The sequence below is a fragment of the Pleurodeles waltl genome, chromosome 1_2, assembly GCF_031143425.1.
Source record: "Pleurodeles waltl isolate 20211129_DDA chromosome 1_2, aPleWal1.hap1.20221129, whole genome shotgun sequence".
Lineage (NCBI taxonomy): Eukaryota > Metazoa > Chordata > Amphibia > Caudata > Salamandridae > Pleurodeles > Pleurodeles waltl.
Window position 1 is genome coordinate 1,162,085,105 of NC_090437.1, and position 20,510 is coordinate 1,162,105,614.

A 20,510-nucleotide genomic window follows, 5' to 3' on the forward strand; every position below is an offset into this window, starting at 1 on the left:
CCTGCAGTTAAGTCAAAAGTGCTCAGATACTTGGCAGAAGCCAGTGTATCAATCAGCTGATCTGCCCTGGGTATAGGGTAAGCACCTGTCTTGGTTACTTGGTTGAGCCCTCTATAGTCAACACAAAACCTCATCTCTCTTTTTCCATCCTTACTGCGAGGTTTAGGAACAAGCACCACTGGGCTAGCCCATGGACTTTCGGAAGGCTCAATCACTCCTAAGTCTAACATTTTCTGAACCTCTTGTTTAATGCAGTCCCTGACATGGTCAGGCTGCCTATAAATCTTACTTTTGACAGGTACACTGTCTCCAGTGTTGATTGTATGCTCGCACCAAGTAGTGGTACCTGGTATCAGTGAGAAGAGTTCAGAAAATTGACTTAAAAGATCTATACAGTTAGCTTTCTGCTCAGCAGTAAAACAATCTGCAAGTACTACTTCCTGAAGCCATCAGCTTCAGTGGTAGAGAAGAGATCAGGGAGAGGGTCACTCTCTTCTTCCTGTCCCTCAACAGTTGCCATGAGCAGGGTGAGATGAGCCCTGTCATAGTAGGGTTTTAGGCGGTTGACATAGAGTACCCTAATGGGACGCCTGGCAGTGCCCAGGTCTACCAAGTAGGTAACCTCACTCTTTTTCTCAACAATTAGATAGGGTCCACTCCATTTGTCCTGGAGTGCTCTTGGGACCACAGGCTCCAATACCCACACCTTCTGTCCTGGGTAGTATTGAGTCAGGACAGCCTTCTGGTCATGCCATTGCTTTTGCAGCTCCTGGCTGGCCTGAAGGTTTTTACTGACCTTTTTCATGTACTCAGCCATTCTTGATCTTAGGCCAAGTACATAGTCAACAATTTCCTGTTTAGGAGCTTTTAAAGGTTGTTCCCAACCCTCCTTAACAAGTGCAAGGGGACCTCTCACAGGGTGCCCAAAGAGGAGTTCAAAGGGGCTAAAGCCCACTCCTTTTTGGGGTACCTCCCTGTAAAGAAAAAGGAGGCAAGGTAACAGGACATCCAATCTCCTGAGTTTTTCAGGGAGTCCCATTATCATACCTTTGAGAGTTTTATTAAACCTCTCAACCAGACCATTTGTTTGTGGATGATAGGGAGTAGTGAACTTGTATGTTACACCACACTCCTTCCACATTGCCTTGAGGTATGCAGACATGAAGTTATTACCTCTGTCGGACACCACTTCCTTAGGGAAGCCCACTCTGGAAAAGATTCCCAGGAGGGCCTTTGCCACTGCAGGAGCTGTAGTGGACCTTAAGGGCATGGCTTCAGGGTACCTAGTGGCATGGTCCACTACCACCAGGATAAACCTATTGCCTGAAGCTGTTGGAGGGTCAAGGGGGCCAACTATGTCAACCCCTACCCTTTCAAAGGGCACCCCAACCACTGGAAGTGGAATTAAGGGGGCCTTTGGAGTGCCACCAGTCTTGCCACTGGCTTGGCAGGTCACACAAGAGTGACAACACTTTTTGGTGTCCTCTGACATATGAGGTCAGTGAAACAGGGGAACAAGCCTGTCCCAAGTTTTACTTTGGCCCCATTGCCTAGCCAAGGGAATGTCATGTGCCAAGGTAAGAAGAAACTCTCTGTATTGCAAGGGGATGACCAATCTTCTGGCAGCTCCAGGTTTAAGGTCCCTTGACTCAGTATACAAGAGATTGTCTTCCCAATAAACCTTATGGCTATTACTGACATCCCCATTCTTCTGTTTGACTGCTTGCTGTCCCAAACCCTCTAGTGTGGGACAGGTCTGCTGTGCCACACTCAGCTCTTCCCTAGCAGGCCCCCCTGCACCCAAAAGTTCAGCAGTGTCTGCTGCCAGCTCATCTGGTGTATGTTCTGCACAGGGAGAGGATTCCTCTTCCTCAAAAGAGGAATCTTCTGGTGAGGGAGGGATAGTGGGCAAGGATTTACCCTTCCTACCCCTAGCTTTTGGGAGCACTTGGTCCATTGTTCCAGGATCCAAGTTTACCTGTCCTTTTTGCTTCTTGGCCTGAGCTCTTGTTAAAGCAAAACTATGCCCAGGAATGCCCAGCACTGCTGCATGAGCCTCCAACTCCACTTCAGCCCAAGCTGATGTCTCCAAATCATTGCCTAGTAAGCAATCTACATGTAATTCAGTGACTACCACAACTTTCTTTGGACCAGTAACCCCCCCCCCAGTTGAGATTCACAACAGCCATGGGGTGGCTAAGTGTGTTATTGGGAGCATCAGTCACTTGGTACTGCTGACCAAGTAGGTGTTGATCAGGGTGAACAAGTTTCTCTATAACCATAGTTACACTGACTTCTGTGTCCCTGTAGGCCTCAACCTCAACACCGTTAATTAATTATGGGTCTCTTAGTAGGTATGTAAGTGGCTGTATGGTTGGTTATTGGCTGTGTTAGTGGGTGTTGCTGTATTTAACTGTGTGTGCAAGTAGCTCTTTTTAGTGCTGGATACATAACTGCTGTGTGTCTGTGTGAGTGAATGTGAAAGTCACTCTGTTGCTGTCTGACTGGCTGTGTGAGTGGCTGTATGGCTTTCTAAATAGGTATATGAGTGGCTGCATGGGTAGGTGATTGGATGTATAACTGACTGTATGGATGTGTAAGTGTATCTGTAATTTACTGAGCGCTGGACACATCAATGCCTGTACAGGTTTCTGAGTTGATTCTTGTGAAGGAGTAACCTATCCGCCAAACTCTAAATCAGCCCCTAATGTCTATACATTTTGAACCATAATTCTTTAAAACTGTTGAACAGATTTACACCAATCACAAAACCCAAATCGCAAAAAGCATTCCTTCTGGGTAAAGATCTAGCCATATGCCAAATCTGGTGTAATTTTCTATTTTACTGTGTCATTGTCTAATTTTGTCTATGGAAATTGCATGGGGAAAAAGTATTTTAGTACACCCCTTTTTCCTTGGCCCCTGCTTGATGGCTCACCCTGAAACTTTCTAGAAAGGAGTTGAGGTGGGTGAACTTTTTGTTTTGTAACGTTTTGATAATGTTTGTCGAACTGTGCCAAAGTAATTAGCAAAACTAAAAGTGCTGAAGAGAATCTCCCCCAAAAATTTGTTTGGCTGGAAACTTTACCTACAGTTTGTGAACATCAAAGTTCAATAGTTGTTAACTCCCACATGTTTTTCTGTATGTTTCATTCATGCAGTTTTTCAAAGCGCCGACTGGGCCTTGAAAGGTGTTTTGTAAAGAGGATTCAGTGTGACAGGTTGTCTAGCATATTATATGCCACATCGATCCAAAGGCACAAGTAATAAATACGTCATTCCATCAAACATGAACGTGCCCCATTCCACAGAGTTCAGGAGTTCACTTACTAGCCTCTTCCTCTGGGAGAGTTGTATTTTAGCTTCACAACAATTGACTACTTAAGGAGGTTAACTTAGGTCTTGTTCCTTTACTTTGTCAGGCTTCTGATGGCTTAATTTTAGTAAACCAGCATGCCTTTTGTGTGTGGTTATGCTGGATTTTGTGCATTTTTCTGGACCCTATTTGTACTGGTATTTTAACTGCTATTCATTGTTGCAATGTGTGTGCTGTTACCCTAAAAGTGTACTAAAAAATGGTTTCCCAATTGGTTATTTAACTTTTCTGTGAGATCATTTCATGAGCTGGTATGGAATTAAATGTCATATGAGGCCTGCAGGACTATTAACACCACTAATATACATTACTAAGTTGTCTGACTCAAGAGAGAGCCCATTGTGGTCTGGCTGGACTGCAGTTTAAAGTGCTGTTAGAAAACCCCACTTTTTAGCTCTGGCCCCTCCACATGTGCCATGTAAGCTGTAGAGCTGGTTCCATAACATACAGCAGTGGAGTATGCTGTGTGTTAAGGAATAGTATGCCCCGCTATGAACTGTTGAAAAATGCTGTTTGTCACTGAGTACGGAAAGCTAAATGTTCTGTGGTCAGGACTAGTTATGAGCAAAGGCCACTTCTTTTGCCTAGTAATATGATAAATCGGCCAATCAAAATAGTTTTCCACTTAATAGTGAAAAACAGATTCTGTGGTGAACATAGTCCTTTTTATAATGTTTGTGAAAACGTAACTTTATAAAACTGTTGTACTTTGTGATGCCTGACAGTGAACTGGTTTGGAACTGTTTTAAGTCACAACCATATTCCAAAAACTGAAGACACATCCCTGGCTGTTTGGTAATAGACTTCCACCTGGAAGGCAAGGGTAGCATGGCGTTAAGTGTCCAATTCAGAGGATTTAGTGATCTGACACAGAAACAGGACTAGTTGGTAACACAAAGGCCATCTTTCAATGTTCTTCCTTTGATGTGGAAAACCCAAATGCTTCTGTCTGGAATTGAAACCATTCATGTACGCAGGATTCCTAGACATTCTGTCTGTGCTGCTCACAAGATGGAAAACAAGTACTAGAACTAGCAAAGGGGAATACACCTCATCTCCATAAATGAGTGGCTGGAATGGGTGGTAAGTTCCAGCATGTGCAGAAAAAGTTAGGACCATGTTATTTGAGGAACCCTAGGAACAATTGCAGTCAACTGAGAATTAAGGTGCTGGCAAAGTGGGAAAGAATTCTGCAAGAAAGTTACCAATGTTGGGTGTACAGAATTCTCCAGTCATTTGCTAGTGTACAGGCTAAGATTGGTACCACCCCACCGTCTCCCAGAACATTTCTTCACCAGGGATGACAGCACTTGAACAAAGATAACTCTGCCTCAAAGGTAGAAGAATGACAGAAGATCCAAGGGCTGTTGACTTCTGTCATCAAGTGGTTGGCCTCTTGTTGCCGCTGGAGGGACAAAAAAAGGCCAAAGGTCTTTTCACTCCACTAGGTCCCAGCCCTGGCTGGAGAGAGACATCATGTCTAGATGCCTGCCCTGAGGACCTGAAGGAGATTGGAGTGGCCTTCATCCAAACCCACATGATATTCCATTTGTTATGTGAGCTTAGTCCGTTCATGCATCTCTGTGTGTGTACATGTTTTTGATTGAAGGTCGCAGTTTGTTTTCTGCTGGTGTGATCCTTTGCATAGTCAATGAAGTTAAACTCTACTTGCCTGAGGGAAGCCATTGGAAGATGTTTGAATTATTTTGTCATTTTATACCTTGAAAAGAAGAATGTGATGTGGAAGGGGCCTAGACTGCAGTCTGAGATGTGTGTCTTTGTCATGTGTTATTTCTTAGTGTGATGCATGTGCATATGCAGGTATGTTATATTTCTGTTGTGTCACCCTAGCCAAAAGGATGCTGAACACTTTATTGGGTACCTCAAGGTTCTGCATATGCAGGTATGTTATATTTCTGTTGCGTCACCCTAGCCAAAAGGATGCTGAACACTATATTGGGTACCTCAAGCTTCTGTTAGGAGCCAATGCACAGTGATCAAAACCACTGGTATGTCATCGAAGCTGTGTTGCAACATAAACGATTTCTTCATTGGAAATCAAGACTTGCGCCTGCTGCATTTTATCAAAACTTATTGCATCCTTTCTAATTTCTTAATTATCATCCTCTTACATGGGTACATACTATTAGTCTATCATTATTTATCACACAACAAATATTCCCCAATGCTTTTTGTTTTCCCAACACTTTTTGGGATCAGTTTAGCCCAGCATCAGAGGAGCGTCATTTGCTGAATAGTTACTCTGGGGTTAAGAAACAAAATAACTCATTATAGGGAATAGAATACAGAAGACAATCAACATGGTAGGAATCCTTCTATATGGGTATTCATATCCATTAATTACCACTCCCAAACACAATTTATTTGCTGAAGTTGGTTTGCACTTGTCACCCAACGTGTGGATGCCTTCCATTCCAGTGGAGTAAACAGGAAGCAAAATGGCTGTCTCATGTACAAGACATAAATTGAATGTGCAATCAGTCATGTGTTTTCTCTCATAATTAAGTGCCAGGCTAATGTCTACATTAAACAAATAATAGAAACAGGTTGAAGATATACATCGAATACTGCAAATCATTTGTTATCCTCATTATAATTACAGAAAGTATTTTGTTGTTCAATGATACCCTCAAGTCTTTCTTCACTATTTAAAAATGGCAGTGGTAGAACATCAGATGCTCAGACTATATTGCTTACTTTGCTAAAAGACATGCATGAGTAATCCTTGGCACAACGTTCATAAAGATAACATATGAGATACCATAAGGGAGCAGCATAACCATTGTAATGGACTTCATCGTATTGTATAAGAACCCCTACAATGGGTGACATGTATGTACTGGAATCTTTGCATGGTTTGCAACACGTGTTTCCTTACTACTCACTGTTATTTACATTTGAATGGTATTCACAGGATATAGCAGGCCTAATTGGTGAAGCTATCAGGTTCCATGCCGTTATTATTATTAGTTCCTTAATAAGTTTTGCTAATGTAAATGTATTGGTAGTACTTTGTGTAGCCTTACCTTTCCCTTCCTGAATTGTATTTCTCTTTCTATTAACAACTTTCCTTTGTTTCAATGTACAAGCACCTACCAGGAAGTCATGAATGTTTAACATTGGTGCAAGCTATACTTATACGTGTATATTTCATGTAATTGTTTCTATTACTCTAGATGTTTAACTCTTTCAACTACAACTTCCCTTTGCTCAAGTTTGCCTGATATTATAATCTGTCTAGGGTTATCACCGGTAAGACCACTTTGGTGGTGCATATTACATATGCAAATGTCATACATGAATAAAGTACTGACTCTTCTGACTAAAATTTGGATTACATGTCTTGTAACCATTCATGAAAATATACTGAAAACAAAAATAACTATACATTTGTATCTATTCAAGGATTACCACAATCTTATGGAAAAGCAAAGGGAAATTTGGTGTGATCTGGAAGAAGAGGAAGACTGCAAAACCACTGAAGCTATTGCTGACCTTTGCAAGGTAAAACAAATATTGAGTGTTAATGATGGCCATACATTTTTTTAAAATATATTTTATCAATAAAATTATGTGGGTTTAGACAGATTTTTGCCAGTCACAAGCCTTCTGTCTGCAGGGCACTAGATGTTAAAAAGATGAAAATAGTACCTTGATCAAGTTGGCAACAGCATCTGGGCACTAATTAAGTTGAATCAATCAGTGCTTGGTCCCTGCTCCACAGAGAGGAACAAAAGTGATACCAAGCCTGCATTGATGTATTAGAAGGCTGTTAAGAAGAGTGCCTCACAAACCAACAAATGGTGAGTGATAGGTGGACTCCAAGTCCTTAACTGTACACAACAGAGTCTCGCAAGCGAGACACATGGTCTAGCGCAGTGGTTCCCAACCTGTGGTCCAGGGGCCCCGGGGGTCCATGAAGCCTCCTCAGGGGGTCCGCGACTGCTTAGAAAATTAAATAATATTAACAGATTTGGGGGGTCATTCTGACCATGGCGGTAATTACCGCCATGGCGGAGGTCGGCGGTACCACCGCCAACAGGCTGGCGGTGCACTGCTGGGCATTCTGACCGCGGCGGTTCAGCCGCGGCCAGAAACGGAAAGTCGGCGGTTGTAAGGAAATGCCTCCTTGGCATGGTTGCCCCCTGACTTTTTGCCTTTGCTGATGCTATGTTTACAATTGAAAGTGTGCTGAGGCCTGCTAACCAGGCCCCAGCACCAGTGTTCTTTCCCTAACCTGTACTTTTGTATCCACAATTGGCAGACCCTGGCATCCAGATAAGTCCCTTGTAACTGGTACTGCTAGTACCAAGGGCCCTGATGCCAAGGAAGGTCTCTAAAGGCTGCAGCATGTCTTATGCCACCCTGGAGACCTCTCACTCAGCACAGACACACTGCTTGCCAGCTTGTGTGTGCTAGTGAGAACAAAACGAGTAAGTCGACATGGCACTCCCCTCAGGGTGCCATGCCAGCCTCTCACTGCCTATGCAGTATAGGTAAGACACCCCTCTAGCAGGCCTTACAGCCCTAAGGCAGGGTGCACTATACCATAGGTGAGGGCACCAGTGCATGAGCATGGTACCCCTACAGTGTCTAAACAAAACCTTAGACATTGTAAGTGCAGGGTAGCCATAAGAGTATATGGTCTGGGAGTCTGTCAAACACGAACTCCACAGCACCATAATGGCTACACTGAAAACTGGGAAGTTTGGTATCAAACTTCTCAGCACAATAAATGCACACTGATGCCAGTGTACATTTTATTGTAAAATACACCACAGAGGGCACCTTAGAGGTGCCCCCTGAAACTTAACCGACTATCTGTGTAGGCTGACTAGTTTTAGCAGCCTGCCACAAACCGAGACATGTTGCTGGCCCCATGGGGAGAGTGCCTTTGTCACTCTGAGGCCAGTAACAAAGCCTGCACTGGGTGGAGATGCTAACACCTCCCCCAGGCAGGAGTTGTCACACCTGGCGGTGAGCCTCAAAGGCTCACCTCCTTTGTGCCACCCAGCAGGACACTCCAGCTAGTGGAGTTGCCCGCCCCCTCCGGCCAGGCCCCACTTTTGGCGGCAAGGCCGGAGAAAATAATGAGAAAAACAAGGAGGAGTCACTGGCCAGTCAGGACAGCCCCTAAGGTGTCCTGAGCTGAGGTGACTCTAACTTTTAGAAATCCTCCATCTTGCAGATGGAGGATTCCCCCAATAGGGTTAGGATTGTGACCCCCTCCCCTTGGGAGGAGGCACAAAGAGGGTGTACCCACCCTCAGGGCTAGTAGCCATTGGCTACTAACCCCCCAGACCTAAACACGCCCTTAAATTTAGTATTTAAGGGCTACCCTGAACCCTAGAAAATTAGATTCCTGCAACTACAAGAAGAAGGACTGCCTAGCTGAAAAACCCCTGCAGAGGAAGACCAGAAGACGACAACTGCCTTGGCTCCAGAAACTCACCGGCCTGTCTCCTGCCTTCCAAAGATCCTGCTCCAGCGACGCCTTCCGAAGGGACCAGCGACCTCGACATCCTCTGAGGACTGCCCCTGCTTCGAAAAGACAAGAAACTCCCGAGGACAGCGGACCTGCTCCAAGAAAAGCTGCAACTTTGTTTCCAGCAGCTTTAAAGATCCCTGCAAGCTCCCCGCAAGAAGCGTGAGACTTGCAACACTGCACCCGGCGACCCCGACTCGGCTGGTGGCGATCCAACACCTCAGGAGGGACCCCAGGACTACTCTGATACTGTGAGTACCAAAACCTGTCCCCCCTGAGCCCCCACAGCGCCGCCTGCAGAGGGAATCCCGAGGCTTCCCCTGACCGCGACTCTTTGAACCTAAAGTCCCGACACCTGGGAGAGACCCTGCACCCGCAGCCCCCAGGACCTGAAGGACCGGACTTTCACTGGAGAAGTGACCCCCAGGAGTCCCTCTCCCTTGCCCAAGTGGAGGTTTCCCCGAGGAACCCCCCCCCTTGCCTGCCTGCAGCGCTGAAGAGATCCCGAGATCTCTCATAGACTAACATTGCGAACCCGACGCTTGTTTCTACACTGCACCCGGCCGCCCCCGCGCCGCTGAGGGTGAAATTTCTGTGTGGACTTGTGTCCCCCCCGGTGCCCTACAAAACCCCCCTGGTCTGCCCTCCGAAGACGCGGGTACTTACCTGCAAGCAGACCGGAACCGGGGCACCCCCTTCTCTCCATTCTAGCCTATGTGTTTTGGGCACCACTTTGAACTCTGCACCTGACCGGCCCTGAGCTGCTGGTGTGGTGACTTTGGGGTTGCTCTGAACCCCCAACGGTGGGCTACCTTGGACCAAGAACTGAGCCCTGTAAGTGTCTTACTTACCTGGTTAATCTAACAAATACTTACCTCCCCTAGGAACTGTGAAAATTGCACTGTGTCCACTTTTAAAACAGCTATTTGTGAATAACTTGAAAAGTATACATGCAATTTTGATGATTTGAAGTTCCTAAAGTACTTACCTGCAATACCTTTCGAATGAGATATTACATGTAGAATTTGAACCTGTGGTTCTTAAAATAAACTAAGAAAAGATATTTTTCTATATAAAAACCTATTGGCTGGATTTGTCTCTGAGTGTGTGTACCTCATTTATTGTCTATGTGTATGTACAACAAATGCTTAACACTACTCCTTGGATAAGCCTACTGCTCGACCACACTACCACAAAATAGAGCATTAGTATTATCTATTTTTACCACTATTTTACCTCTAAGGGGAACCCTTGGACTCTGTGCATGCTATTCCTTACTTTGAAATAGCACATACAGAGCCAACTTCCTACATTGGTGGATCAGCGGTGGGGTACAAGACTTTGCATTTGCTGGACTACTCAGCCAATACCTGATCACACGACAAATTCCAAAATTGTCATTAGAAATTGATTTTTGCAATTTGAAAAGTTTTCTAAATTCTTAAAAGACCTGCTAGGGCCTTGTGTTAGATCCTGTTTAGCATTTCTTTTTAGAGTTTAAAAAGTTTGTAAAAGTTTGAATTAGATTCTAGAACCAGTTGTAGATTCTTAAAAAGTATTCCAACTTTTAGAAGCAAAATGTCTAGCACAGATGTGACTGTGGTGGAACTCGACACCACACCTTACCTCCATCTTAAGATGAGGGAGCTAAGGTCACTCTGTAAAATAAAGAAAATAACAATGGGCCCCAAACCTACCAAAATACAGCTCCAGGAGCTTTTGGCAGAGTTTGAAAAGGCCAACCCCTCTGAGGGTGGCAACTCAGAGGAAGAGGATAGTGACTTGGAGGACAATTCCCCCCTACCAGTCCTATCTAGGGAGAACAGGGTCCCTCAAACCCTGACTCCAAAAATAATAGTCAGAGATGCTGGTTCCCTCACAGGAGAGACCAACACCTCTGAAATCACTAAGGATAGCCCCAGTGAAGAGGACATCCAGTTAGCCAGGATGGCCAAAAGATTGGCTTTGGAAAGACAGATCCTAGCCATAGAGAGGGAAAGACAAGAGATGGGCCTAGGACCCATCAATGGTGGCAGCAACATAAATAGGGTCAGAGATTCTCCTGACATGTTGAAAATCCCTAAAGGGATTGTAACTAAATATGAAGATGGTGATGACATCACCAAATGGTTCACAGCTTTTGAGAGGGCTTGTGTAACCAGAAAAGTGAACAGATCTCACTGGGGAGCTCTCCTTTGGGAAATGTTCACAGGAAAGTGTAGGGATAGACTCCTCACACTCTCTGGACAAGATGCAGAATCTTATGACCTCATGAAGGGTACCCTGATTGAGGGCTTTGGATTCTCCACTGAGGAGTATAGGATTAGATTCAGGGGGGCTCAAAAATCCTCGAGCCAGACCTGGGTTGACTTTGTTGACTACTCAGTGAAAACACTAGATGGTTGGATTCAAGGCAGTGGTGTAAGTAATTATGATGGGCTGTACAATTTATTTGTGAAAGAACACCTGTTAAGTAATTGTTTCAATGATAAACTGCATCAGCATCTGGTAGACCTAGGACCAATTTCTCCCCAAGAATTGGGAAAGAAGGCGGACCATTGGGTCAAGACAAGGGTGTCCAAGACTTCAACAGGGGTTGACCAAAAGAAAGGGGTCACAAAGACTCCCCAGGGGAAGGGTGATGAGACAACCAAAACTAAAAATAGTAAAGAGTCTTCTACAGGCCCCCAAAAACCTGCACAGGAGGGTGGGCCCAGAGCCTCTTCACAAAACAATGGGTACAAGGGTAAAAACTTTGATCCCAAAAAGGCCTGGTGTCATAGCTGTAAACAGCATGGACACCAAACTGGAGACAAGGCCTGTCCCAAGAAAGGTTCCACTCCAAACTCCCATCCAGGTAACACTGGTATGGCTAGTCTCCAAGTGGGATCAACAGTGTGCCCAGAGCAAATCAGGGTCCACACTGAAGCTACTCTAGTTTCTGAGGGTGGGGTGGATTTAGCCACACTAGCTGTCTGGCCGCCTAACATGCAAAAATACAGACAGCAACTCTTAATTAATGGGACTAGAATAGAGGGCCTGAGGGATACAGGTGCCAGTGTCACCATGGTGACAGAGAAACTGGTTTCCCCTGGCCAATACCTGACTGGAAAAACTTACACAGTCACCAACGCTGACAATCAGAGCAAAGTACATCCCATGGCAATGGTTACTTTAGAATGGGGAGGGGTCAATGGCCTGAAACAGGTGGTGGTCTCCTCAAATATCCCAGTGGACTGTCTGCTTGGAAATGACCTGGAGTCCTCAGCATGGGCTGAGGTAGAACTAAAAACCCATGCAGCAATGCTGGGTATCCCTGAACTGGTGTGTGTGAAAACCAGAGCACAGTGCAAGGCACAGGGTGAACAAGTAGAGCTGGAGTCTGGAAGAATGGCCCAGCCTACCAAGAGAAAAGGAAAGTCAGTTGGGAAACCAACTGCAACACAGCAAAAGAAAGGGAACCTCTCTTCTCAGGAAGAAGTTCTGCCCTCTGAGGGAACTGAGCCTTTGGAGCTTGAACCTTATCAGGTTGAGCTCTTAGGCCCAGGGGGACCCTCAAGGGAGGAGCTGTGTAAGGGACAAGAAACCTGTCCCTCTCTTGAAGGCCTTAGGCAGCAAGCTGCTGAAGAGTCCAAAGGCAAGAAAAATGGAACGCATAGGGTCTATTGGGAAGATGGACTCCTGTACACTGAGGCCAGAGACCCCAAACCTGGTGCCACTAGGAGAGTGGTAGTGCCTCAGCTGTTCAGAGAGTTCATCCTAACATTGGCCCATGACATTCCCCTTGCTGGGCATTTGGGACAAACCAAGACGTGGGAGAGGTTAGTCAACCACTTCTACTGGCCCAATATGTCCACCATGGTTAAGGAGTTTTGCCTCTCCTGCCCCACCTGTCAAGCCAGTGGTAAGACAGGTGGGCATCCAAAGGCCCCCCTCATTCCACTTCCAGTGGTGGGGGTGCCCTTTGAAAGAGTGGGTGTGGACATAGTTGGTCCACTAGAACCTCCCACAGCCTCAGGAAATATGTATATCCTGGTAGTAGTGGATCATGCTACCAGGTATCCTGAAGCTATTCCCCTTAGGTCGACTACTGCCCCAGCAGTAGCCAAGGCCCTCATTGGTATCTTTACCAGAGTGGGTTTCCCTAAGGAGGTGGTGTCTGACAGAGGTACCAACTTCATGTCAGCATACCTAAAGCACATGTGGAATGAGTGTGGAGTGACTTATAAATTCACTACACCCTACCATCCACAAACTAATGGCTTAGTTGAGAGATTCAACAAGACATTAAAAGGCATGATCATGGGGCTCCCAGAAAAACTCAAAAGGAGATGGGATGTCCTCCTGCCATGTCTGCTTTTCGCTTACAGGGAGGTACCACAGAAGGGAGTAGGATTCTCACCCTTTGAACTTCTGTTTGGTCATCCTGTAAGGGGACCACTTGCCCTTGTTAAAGAAGGCTGGGAGAGACCTCTCCATGAGCCTAAACAGGACATAGTGGACTATGTACTTGGCCTTCGCTCTAGAATGGCAGAGTACATGGAAAAGGCAACCAAAAACCTTGAGGCCAGCCAACAACTCCAGAAGTTTTGGTATGACCAAAAGGCTGCACTGGTTGAGTTCCAACCAGGGCAGAAAGTCTGGGTTCTGGAGCCTGTGGCTCCCAGGGCACTCCAGGACAAATGGAGTGGCCCTTACCCAGTGCTAGAGAGGAAGAGTCAGGTCACCTACCTGGTGGACCTGGGCACAAGCAGGAGCCCCAAGAGGGTGATCCATGTGAACCGCCTTAAGCTCTTCCATGACAGGGCTGATGTGAATCTGTTGATGGTAACAGATGAGGATCAGGAGGCAGAGAGTGAACCTCTCCCTGATCTTCTGTCATCAGACCCAAAAGATGGCACAGTAGATGGAGTGATCTACTCAGACACCCTCTCTGGCCAACAGCAGGCTGATTGTAGGAGAGTCCTACAACAGTTTCCTGAGCTTTTCTCCCTAACCCCTGGCCAGACACACCTGTGTACCCATGATGTGGACACAGGAGACAGCATGCCTGTCAAGAACAAAATCTTCAGACAGTCTGACCATGTTAAGGAAAGCATCAAGGTGGAAGTCCACAAGATGCTGGAATTGGGAGTAATTGAGCGCTCTGACAGCCCCTGGGCTAGCCCAGTGGTCTTAGTCCCCAAACCTCACACCACAGATGGAAAGAAAGAGATGAGGTTTTGTGTGGACTACAGAGGGCTCAATTCTGTCACCAAGACAGATGCCCATCCAATTCCAAGAGCTGATGAGCTCATTGATAAATTAGGTGCTGCCAAATTTCTAAGTACCTTTGACTTGACAGCAGGGTACTGGCAAATAAAAATGGCACCTGGAGCAAAAGAAAAGACAGCATTCTCCACACCTGATGGGCATTACCAGTTTACTGTTATGCCCTTTGGTTTAAAGAATGCCCCTGCCACCTTCCAAAGGTTGGTGAATCAAGTCCTTGCTGGCTTGGAGTCCTTTAGCACAGCTTATCTTGATGATATTGCTGTCTTTAGCTCCACCTGGCAGGATCACCTGATCCACCTGAGGAAGGTTTTGAAGGCTCTGCAATCTGCAGGCCTCTCTATCAAGGCATCCAAATGCCAGATAGGGCAGGGAACTGTGGTTTACTTGGGACACCTTGTAGGTGGAGGCCAAGTTCAGCCACTCCAACCCAAGATCCAGACTATTCTGGACTGGGTAGCTCCAAAAACCCAGACTCAAGTCAGGGCATTCCTTGGCTTGACTGGGTATTACAGGAGGTTTGTGAAGGGATATGGATCCATTGTGACAGCCCTCACTGAACTCACCTCCAAGAAAATGCCCCAGAAAGTGAACTGGACTGTGGACTGCCAACAGGCCTTTGACACCCTGAAACAGGCAATGTGCTCAGCACCAGTTCTCAAAGCTCCAGATTATTCTAAGCAGTTCATTGTGCAGACTGATGCCTCTGAACATGGGATAGGGGCAGTTTTGTCCCAAACAAATGATGATGGCCTTGACCAGCCTGTTGCTTTCATTAGCAGGAGGTTACTCCCCAGGGAGCAGCGTTGGAGTGCCATTGAGAGGGAGGCCTTTGCTGTGGTTTGGTCCCTGAAGAAGCTGAGACCATACCTCTTTGGGACTCACTTCCTAGTTCAAACTGACCACAGACCTCTCAAATGGCTGATGCAAATGAAAGGTGAAAATCCTAAACTGTTGAGGTGGTCCATCTCCCTACAGGGAATGGACTTTATAGTGGAACACAGACCTGGGACTGCCCATGCCAATGCAGATGGCCTTTCCAGGTTCTTCCACTTAGAGAATGAAGACTCTCTTGGGAAAGGTTAGTCTCATCCTCTTTCGTTTGGGGGGGGGGTTGTGTAAGGAAATGCCTCCTTGGCATGGTTGCCCCCTGACTTTTTGCCTTTGCTGATGCTATGTTTACAATTGAAAGTGTGCTGAGGCCTGCTAACCAGGCCCCAGCACCAGTGTTCTTTCCCTAACCTGTACTTTTGTATCCACAATTGGCAGACCCTGGCATCCAGATAAGTCCCTTGTAACTGGTACTGCTAGTACCAAGGGCCCTGATGCCAAGGAAGGTCTCTAAAGGCTGCAGCATGTCTTATGCCACCCTAGAGACCTCTCACTCAGCACAGACACACTGCTTGCCAGCTTGTGTGTGCTAGTGAGAACAAAACGAGTAAGTCGACATGGCACTCCCCTCAGGGTGCCATGCCAGCCTCTCACTGCCTATGCAGTATAGGTAAGACACCCCTCTAGCAGGCCTTACAGCCCTAAGGCAGGGTGCACTATACCATAGGTGAGGGCACCAGTGCATGAGCATGGTACCCCTACAGTGTCTAAACAAAACCTTAGACATTGTAAGTGCAGGGTAGCCATAAGAGTATATGGTCTGGGAGTCTGTCAAACACGAACTCCACAGCACCATAATGGCTACACTGAAAACTGGGAAGTTTGGTATCAAACTTCTCAGCACAATAAATGCACACTGATGCCAGTGTACATTTTATTGTAAAATACACCACAGAGGGCACCTTAGAGGTGCCCCCTGAAACTTAACCGACTATCTGTGTAGGCTGACTAGTTTTAGCAGCCTGCCACAAACCGAGACATGTTGCTGGCCCCATGGGGAGAGTGCCTTTGTCACTCTGAGGCCAGTAACAAAGCCTGCACTGGGTGGAGATGCTAACACCTCCCCCAGGCAGGAGTTGTCACACCTGGCGGTGAGCCTCAAAGGCTCACCTCCTTTGTGCCACCCAGCAGGACACTCCAGCTAGTGGAGTTGCCCGCCCCCTCCGGCCAGGCCCCACTTTTGGCGGCAAGGCCGGAGAAAATAATGAGAAAAACAAGGAGGAGTCACTGGCCAGTCAGGACAGCCCCTAAGGTGTCCTGAGCTGAGGTGACTCTAACTTTTAGAAATCCTCCATCTTGCAGATGGAGGATTCCCCCAATAGGGTTAGGATTGTGACCCCCTCCCCTTGGGAGGAGGCACAAAGAGGGTGTACCCACCCTCAGGGCTAGTAGCCATTGGCTACTAACCCCCCAGACCTAAACACGCCCTTAAATTTAGTATTTAAGGGCTACCCTGAACCCTAGAAAATTAGATTCCTGCAACTACAAGAAGAAGGACTGCCTAGCTGAAAAACCCCTGCAGAGGAAGACCAGAAGACGACAACTGCCTTGGCTCCAGAAACTCACCGGCCTGTCTCCTGCCTTCCAAAGATCCTGCTCCAGCGACGCCTTCCGAAGGGACCAGCGACCTCGACATCCTCTGAGGACTGCCCCTGCTTCGAAAAGACAAGAAACTCCCGAGGACAGCGGACCTGCTCCAAGAAAAGCTGCAACTTTGTTTCCAGCAGCTTTAAAGATCCCTGCAAGCTCCCCGCAAGAAGCGTGAGACTTGCAACACTGCACCCGGCGACCCCGACTCGGCTGGTGGCGATCCAACACCTCAGGAGGGACCCCAGGACTACTCTGATACTGTGAGTACCAAAACCTGTCCCCCCTGAGCCCCCACAGCGCCGCCTGCAGAGGGAATCCCGAGGCTTCCCCTGACCGCGACTCTTTGAACCTAAAGTCCCGACACCTGGGAGAGACCCTGCACCCGCAGCCCCCAGGACCTGAAGGACCGGACTTTCACTGGAGAAGTGACCCCCAGGAGTCCCTCTCCCTTGCCCAAGTGGAGGTTTCCCCGAGGAACCCCCCCCCTTGCCTGCCTGCAGCGCTGAAGAGATCCCGAGATCTCTCATAGACTAACATTGCGAACCCGACGCTTGTTTCTACACTGCACCCGGCCGCCCCCGCGCCGCTGAGGGTGAAATTTCTGTGTGGACTTGTGTCCCCCCCGGTGCCCTACAAAACCCCCCTGGTCTGCCCTCCGAAGACGCGGGTACTTACCTGCAAGCAGACCGGAACCGGGGCACCCCCTTCTCTCCATTCTAGCCTATGTGTTTTGGGCACCACTTTGAACTCTGCACCTGACCGGCCCTGAGCTGCTGGTGTGGTGACTTTGGGGTTGCTCTGAACCCCCAACGGTGGGCTACCTTGGACCAAGAACTGAGCCCTGTAAGTGTCTTACTTACCTGGTTAATCTAACAAATACTTACCTCCCCTAGGAACTGTGAAAATTGCACTAAGTGTCCACTTTTAAAACAGCTATTTGTGAATAACTTGAAAAGTATACATGCAATTTTGATGATTTGAAGTTCCTAAAGTACTTACCTGCAATACCTTTCGAATGAGATATTACATGTAGAATTTGAACCTGTGGTTCTTAAAATAAACTAAGAAAAGATATTTTTCTATATAAAAACCTATTGGCTGGATTTGTCTCTGAGTGTGTGTACCTCATTTATTGTCTATGTGTATGTACAACAAATGCTTAACACTACTCCTTGGATAAGCCTACTGCTCGACCACACTACCACAAAATAGAGCATTAGTATTATCTATTTTTACCACTATTTTACCTCTAAGGGGAACCCTTGGACTCTGTGCATGCTATTCCTTACTTTGAAATAGCACATACAGAGCCAACTTCCTACATTGTGTACCGCCGACTTTCCGCTGCCCGTCTGAATCCTCCATGGCGCCATGGGGATTCTGACACCCCCTACCGCCATCCTGTTCATGGCGGCTCTCCCGCCATGAACAGGATGGCGGTAGGGGGTGCCGCGGGGCCCCTGGGGGCCCCTGCCGTGCCCATGCCAATGGCATGGGCACGGCAGGGGCCCCGGTAAGAGGGCCCCAAAAAGTATTTCAGTGTCTGCCCAGCAGACACTGAAATACGCGACGGGTGCAACTGCACCCGTCGCACCTTCCCACTCCGCCGGCTCAATTCTGAGCCGGCATCCTAGTGGGAAGGTTGATTTGCCCTGGGCTGGCGGGCGGTCTTTTGGCGGCCGCCCGCCAGCACAGGGCAAATGTCAGAATCACCGCTGCGGTCTTTCGACCGCGGTGCGGTGTTCTGACAGCGGTACCTGGGCGGACGGCATCCGCCGTCCGCCAAGGTCAGAATGACCCCCTTGGTCCCTAGCTTTCAATATTGACTCAGTGAGGGGTCCCCAAATTCCAGTAATGATTAATTGGGGCTCCCCGGGTTCCAGTAATGATAAAGTGGGGGTCCACAGAGGTCAAAAGGTTGGGAACCACTGGTCTAGCGCATGCACGCATAGGGTCGACCCTAAAAAACTGAAGAACCTGAAGAGAATTCTTTCATCTTAAACTTTGTAAATTGCATTCCTTAATCTACGCAGCATATGAATTGTTTATGCTAAAAGTCCATTGTGTATACTTACCATCCGCTTTTAATTTAATTTATGTTCTGTGTGCCACGTTCACTGTCTAACTCTGTTATTTTGATCCAATGTTTAACACTGCTGTGTCTTAGCAGTCCTGCTGGGTGCTCAGCATAAAACATAACTAAACAGAGGCAGATATTTGAAATCTTACATTTTCATGAGAATTATAAATTCCAAAATAGGTGCAAATAATGAATTAAACGTTTCATTTGAGAAACACACAGCAATTTTGCAGCCTTTTTACGTTTTTCGGTGTTCTGGCATGTTATTCCACAAGCATGTGGTTGTATTATTTGCTGCAACAGTTGTTCTTTGACATGCTGTTTTTCTGTCTTTTCATTTGTAAAAAAAAAAAAAAAACATAATATCAAATAGAGTTTTTGGAAGGGAAGTCCTGCACAAGAACTTTAAGGGAAGACGGACTACCAGCTTTTTATTTATTTGAATGTTTTTATTTCGGAGATCACGTCATTGACGACATCAGAGATCTTTACAAATTTGCCAAATGATACACAAGAGCAGTAAGAAGATGTAAAGAGCAAATAAATTACGGTAACACGAGTACGTCAGACTATTTTAGAGTTATTTTTGCGTAGGGAAAGGGTGTACTTTGTCTACGTTTCACTACTTTTCGTCCTCAATTTAGAGGTCATGCATCAGACATAGGAAGCTGTTTTACTATGGGCTGTTTAATAGGAATTCTATTGGATTCTTGGCGCAGCACTCGCCCATCAACACCGATGGATACGCGGATAAATAACTTCTAAAATTATATGAATAGTAGAAAAAAGTTTTTGACACCCATCACTATAATTTTTCCCATGATACATTGAATAGTATGCCTTCTTGGTCACACGTGACATTGCACAAAGGAAGTTTTATATTGCTCTTTAGGTAGCACAGTTTTTTTTTTTTTTTTTTTTTTTTTTTTAACCGTTTTACAGTTGAACGAATCCCCTAGGGTCTGATGAATTCTCCACAGCTCGGGCAGGATTGAGAAACCAAGAATCCCAGCTTCCGACCGGCAGTTCTGTAACACCAGCCGGAATTAAATGATTGCAGAGGATTTTGTGTGAAATGCCACTCCAAGAATGCGAGAATCTGAAAGGTTACCTTAACGGATTCACCTACAAAACGAAAACGAGGTTTTTTAAGACCATCTGAAAGGAAATGGAGGTTGCTAGTGCTGGCAGGTACCCAACAACTAGCTGAGACATTATGAATGCAGGCCTTTGAATAAAGGCTTGATGTGTCACTTCAAAACGAGCCACGTCATCGCTCCTCTGAAGAGCATGCTCGTGAAAAGAGAGATGTAAACACGGCTTTAGCTTTTGATTTTATCTTCTCTGCTCCGGCAGTGAAGTCATAACAGCGCGCACTGTGTGGAGCGTGCGGCCGCGATAAAGGCAAGCTGACATTTGAAACAAAGCTCGCGAGCCCCAGAAGCGAGGTGGGCCTTTACATTTTGTATCAACCCTGTCACCAAAGATAGTTAAGATTACGTCGTCTGTCGCGGATAACAGGTGGTACTTTTTTTTTCTTTTAGACAATTCGGAAACGAACAACGAAAATGAATATTTAATTCAGATACTAACGTTGGATTTCAGTCATTGGCGTTTTGTGATGATGTGCAGTAGCACTAGCTTTGTGTGACAGCTTCAGAAGGACAATGGCAGGCAAGGCCCTGGTACAGGAGAATGTGTAGAGCTCTTATCTTTTTAGGTCGACTTCCTAACAAAATACAAAATCCTCCCGTAGTCACATAATTACCACACACTGCCTGATCTCCGGCCCCATT

The 20,510-nt window shown here is 46.5% G+C and overlaps 1 protein-coding gene across 1 annotated transcript in view; it reads left to right on the top strand.

Annotated features, from left to right (window-relative positions):
- EVC (EvC ciliary complex subunit 1) overlaps positions 1 to 20,510 on the top strand; it is a 436,134-nt gene that overhangs the window by 206,295 nt on the left and 209,329 nt on the right. Inside the window, exon 11 of the mRNA XM_069203012.1 lies at positions 6,803 to 6,901. Within this exon, the coding sequence (XP_069059113.1) occupies positions 6,803 to 6,901 (99 nt within the window). The remainder of the gene's footprint in view (positions 1 to 6,802; positions 6,902 to 20,510) is intronic.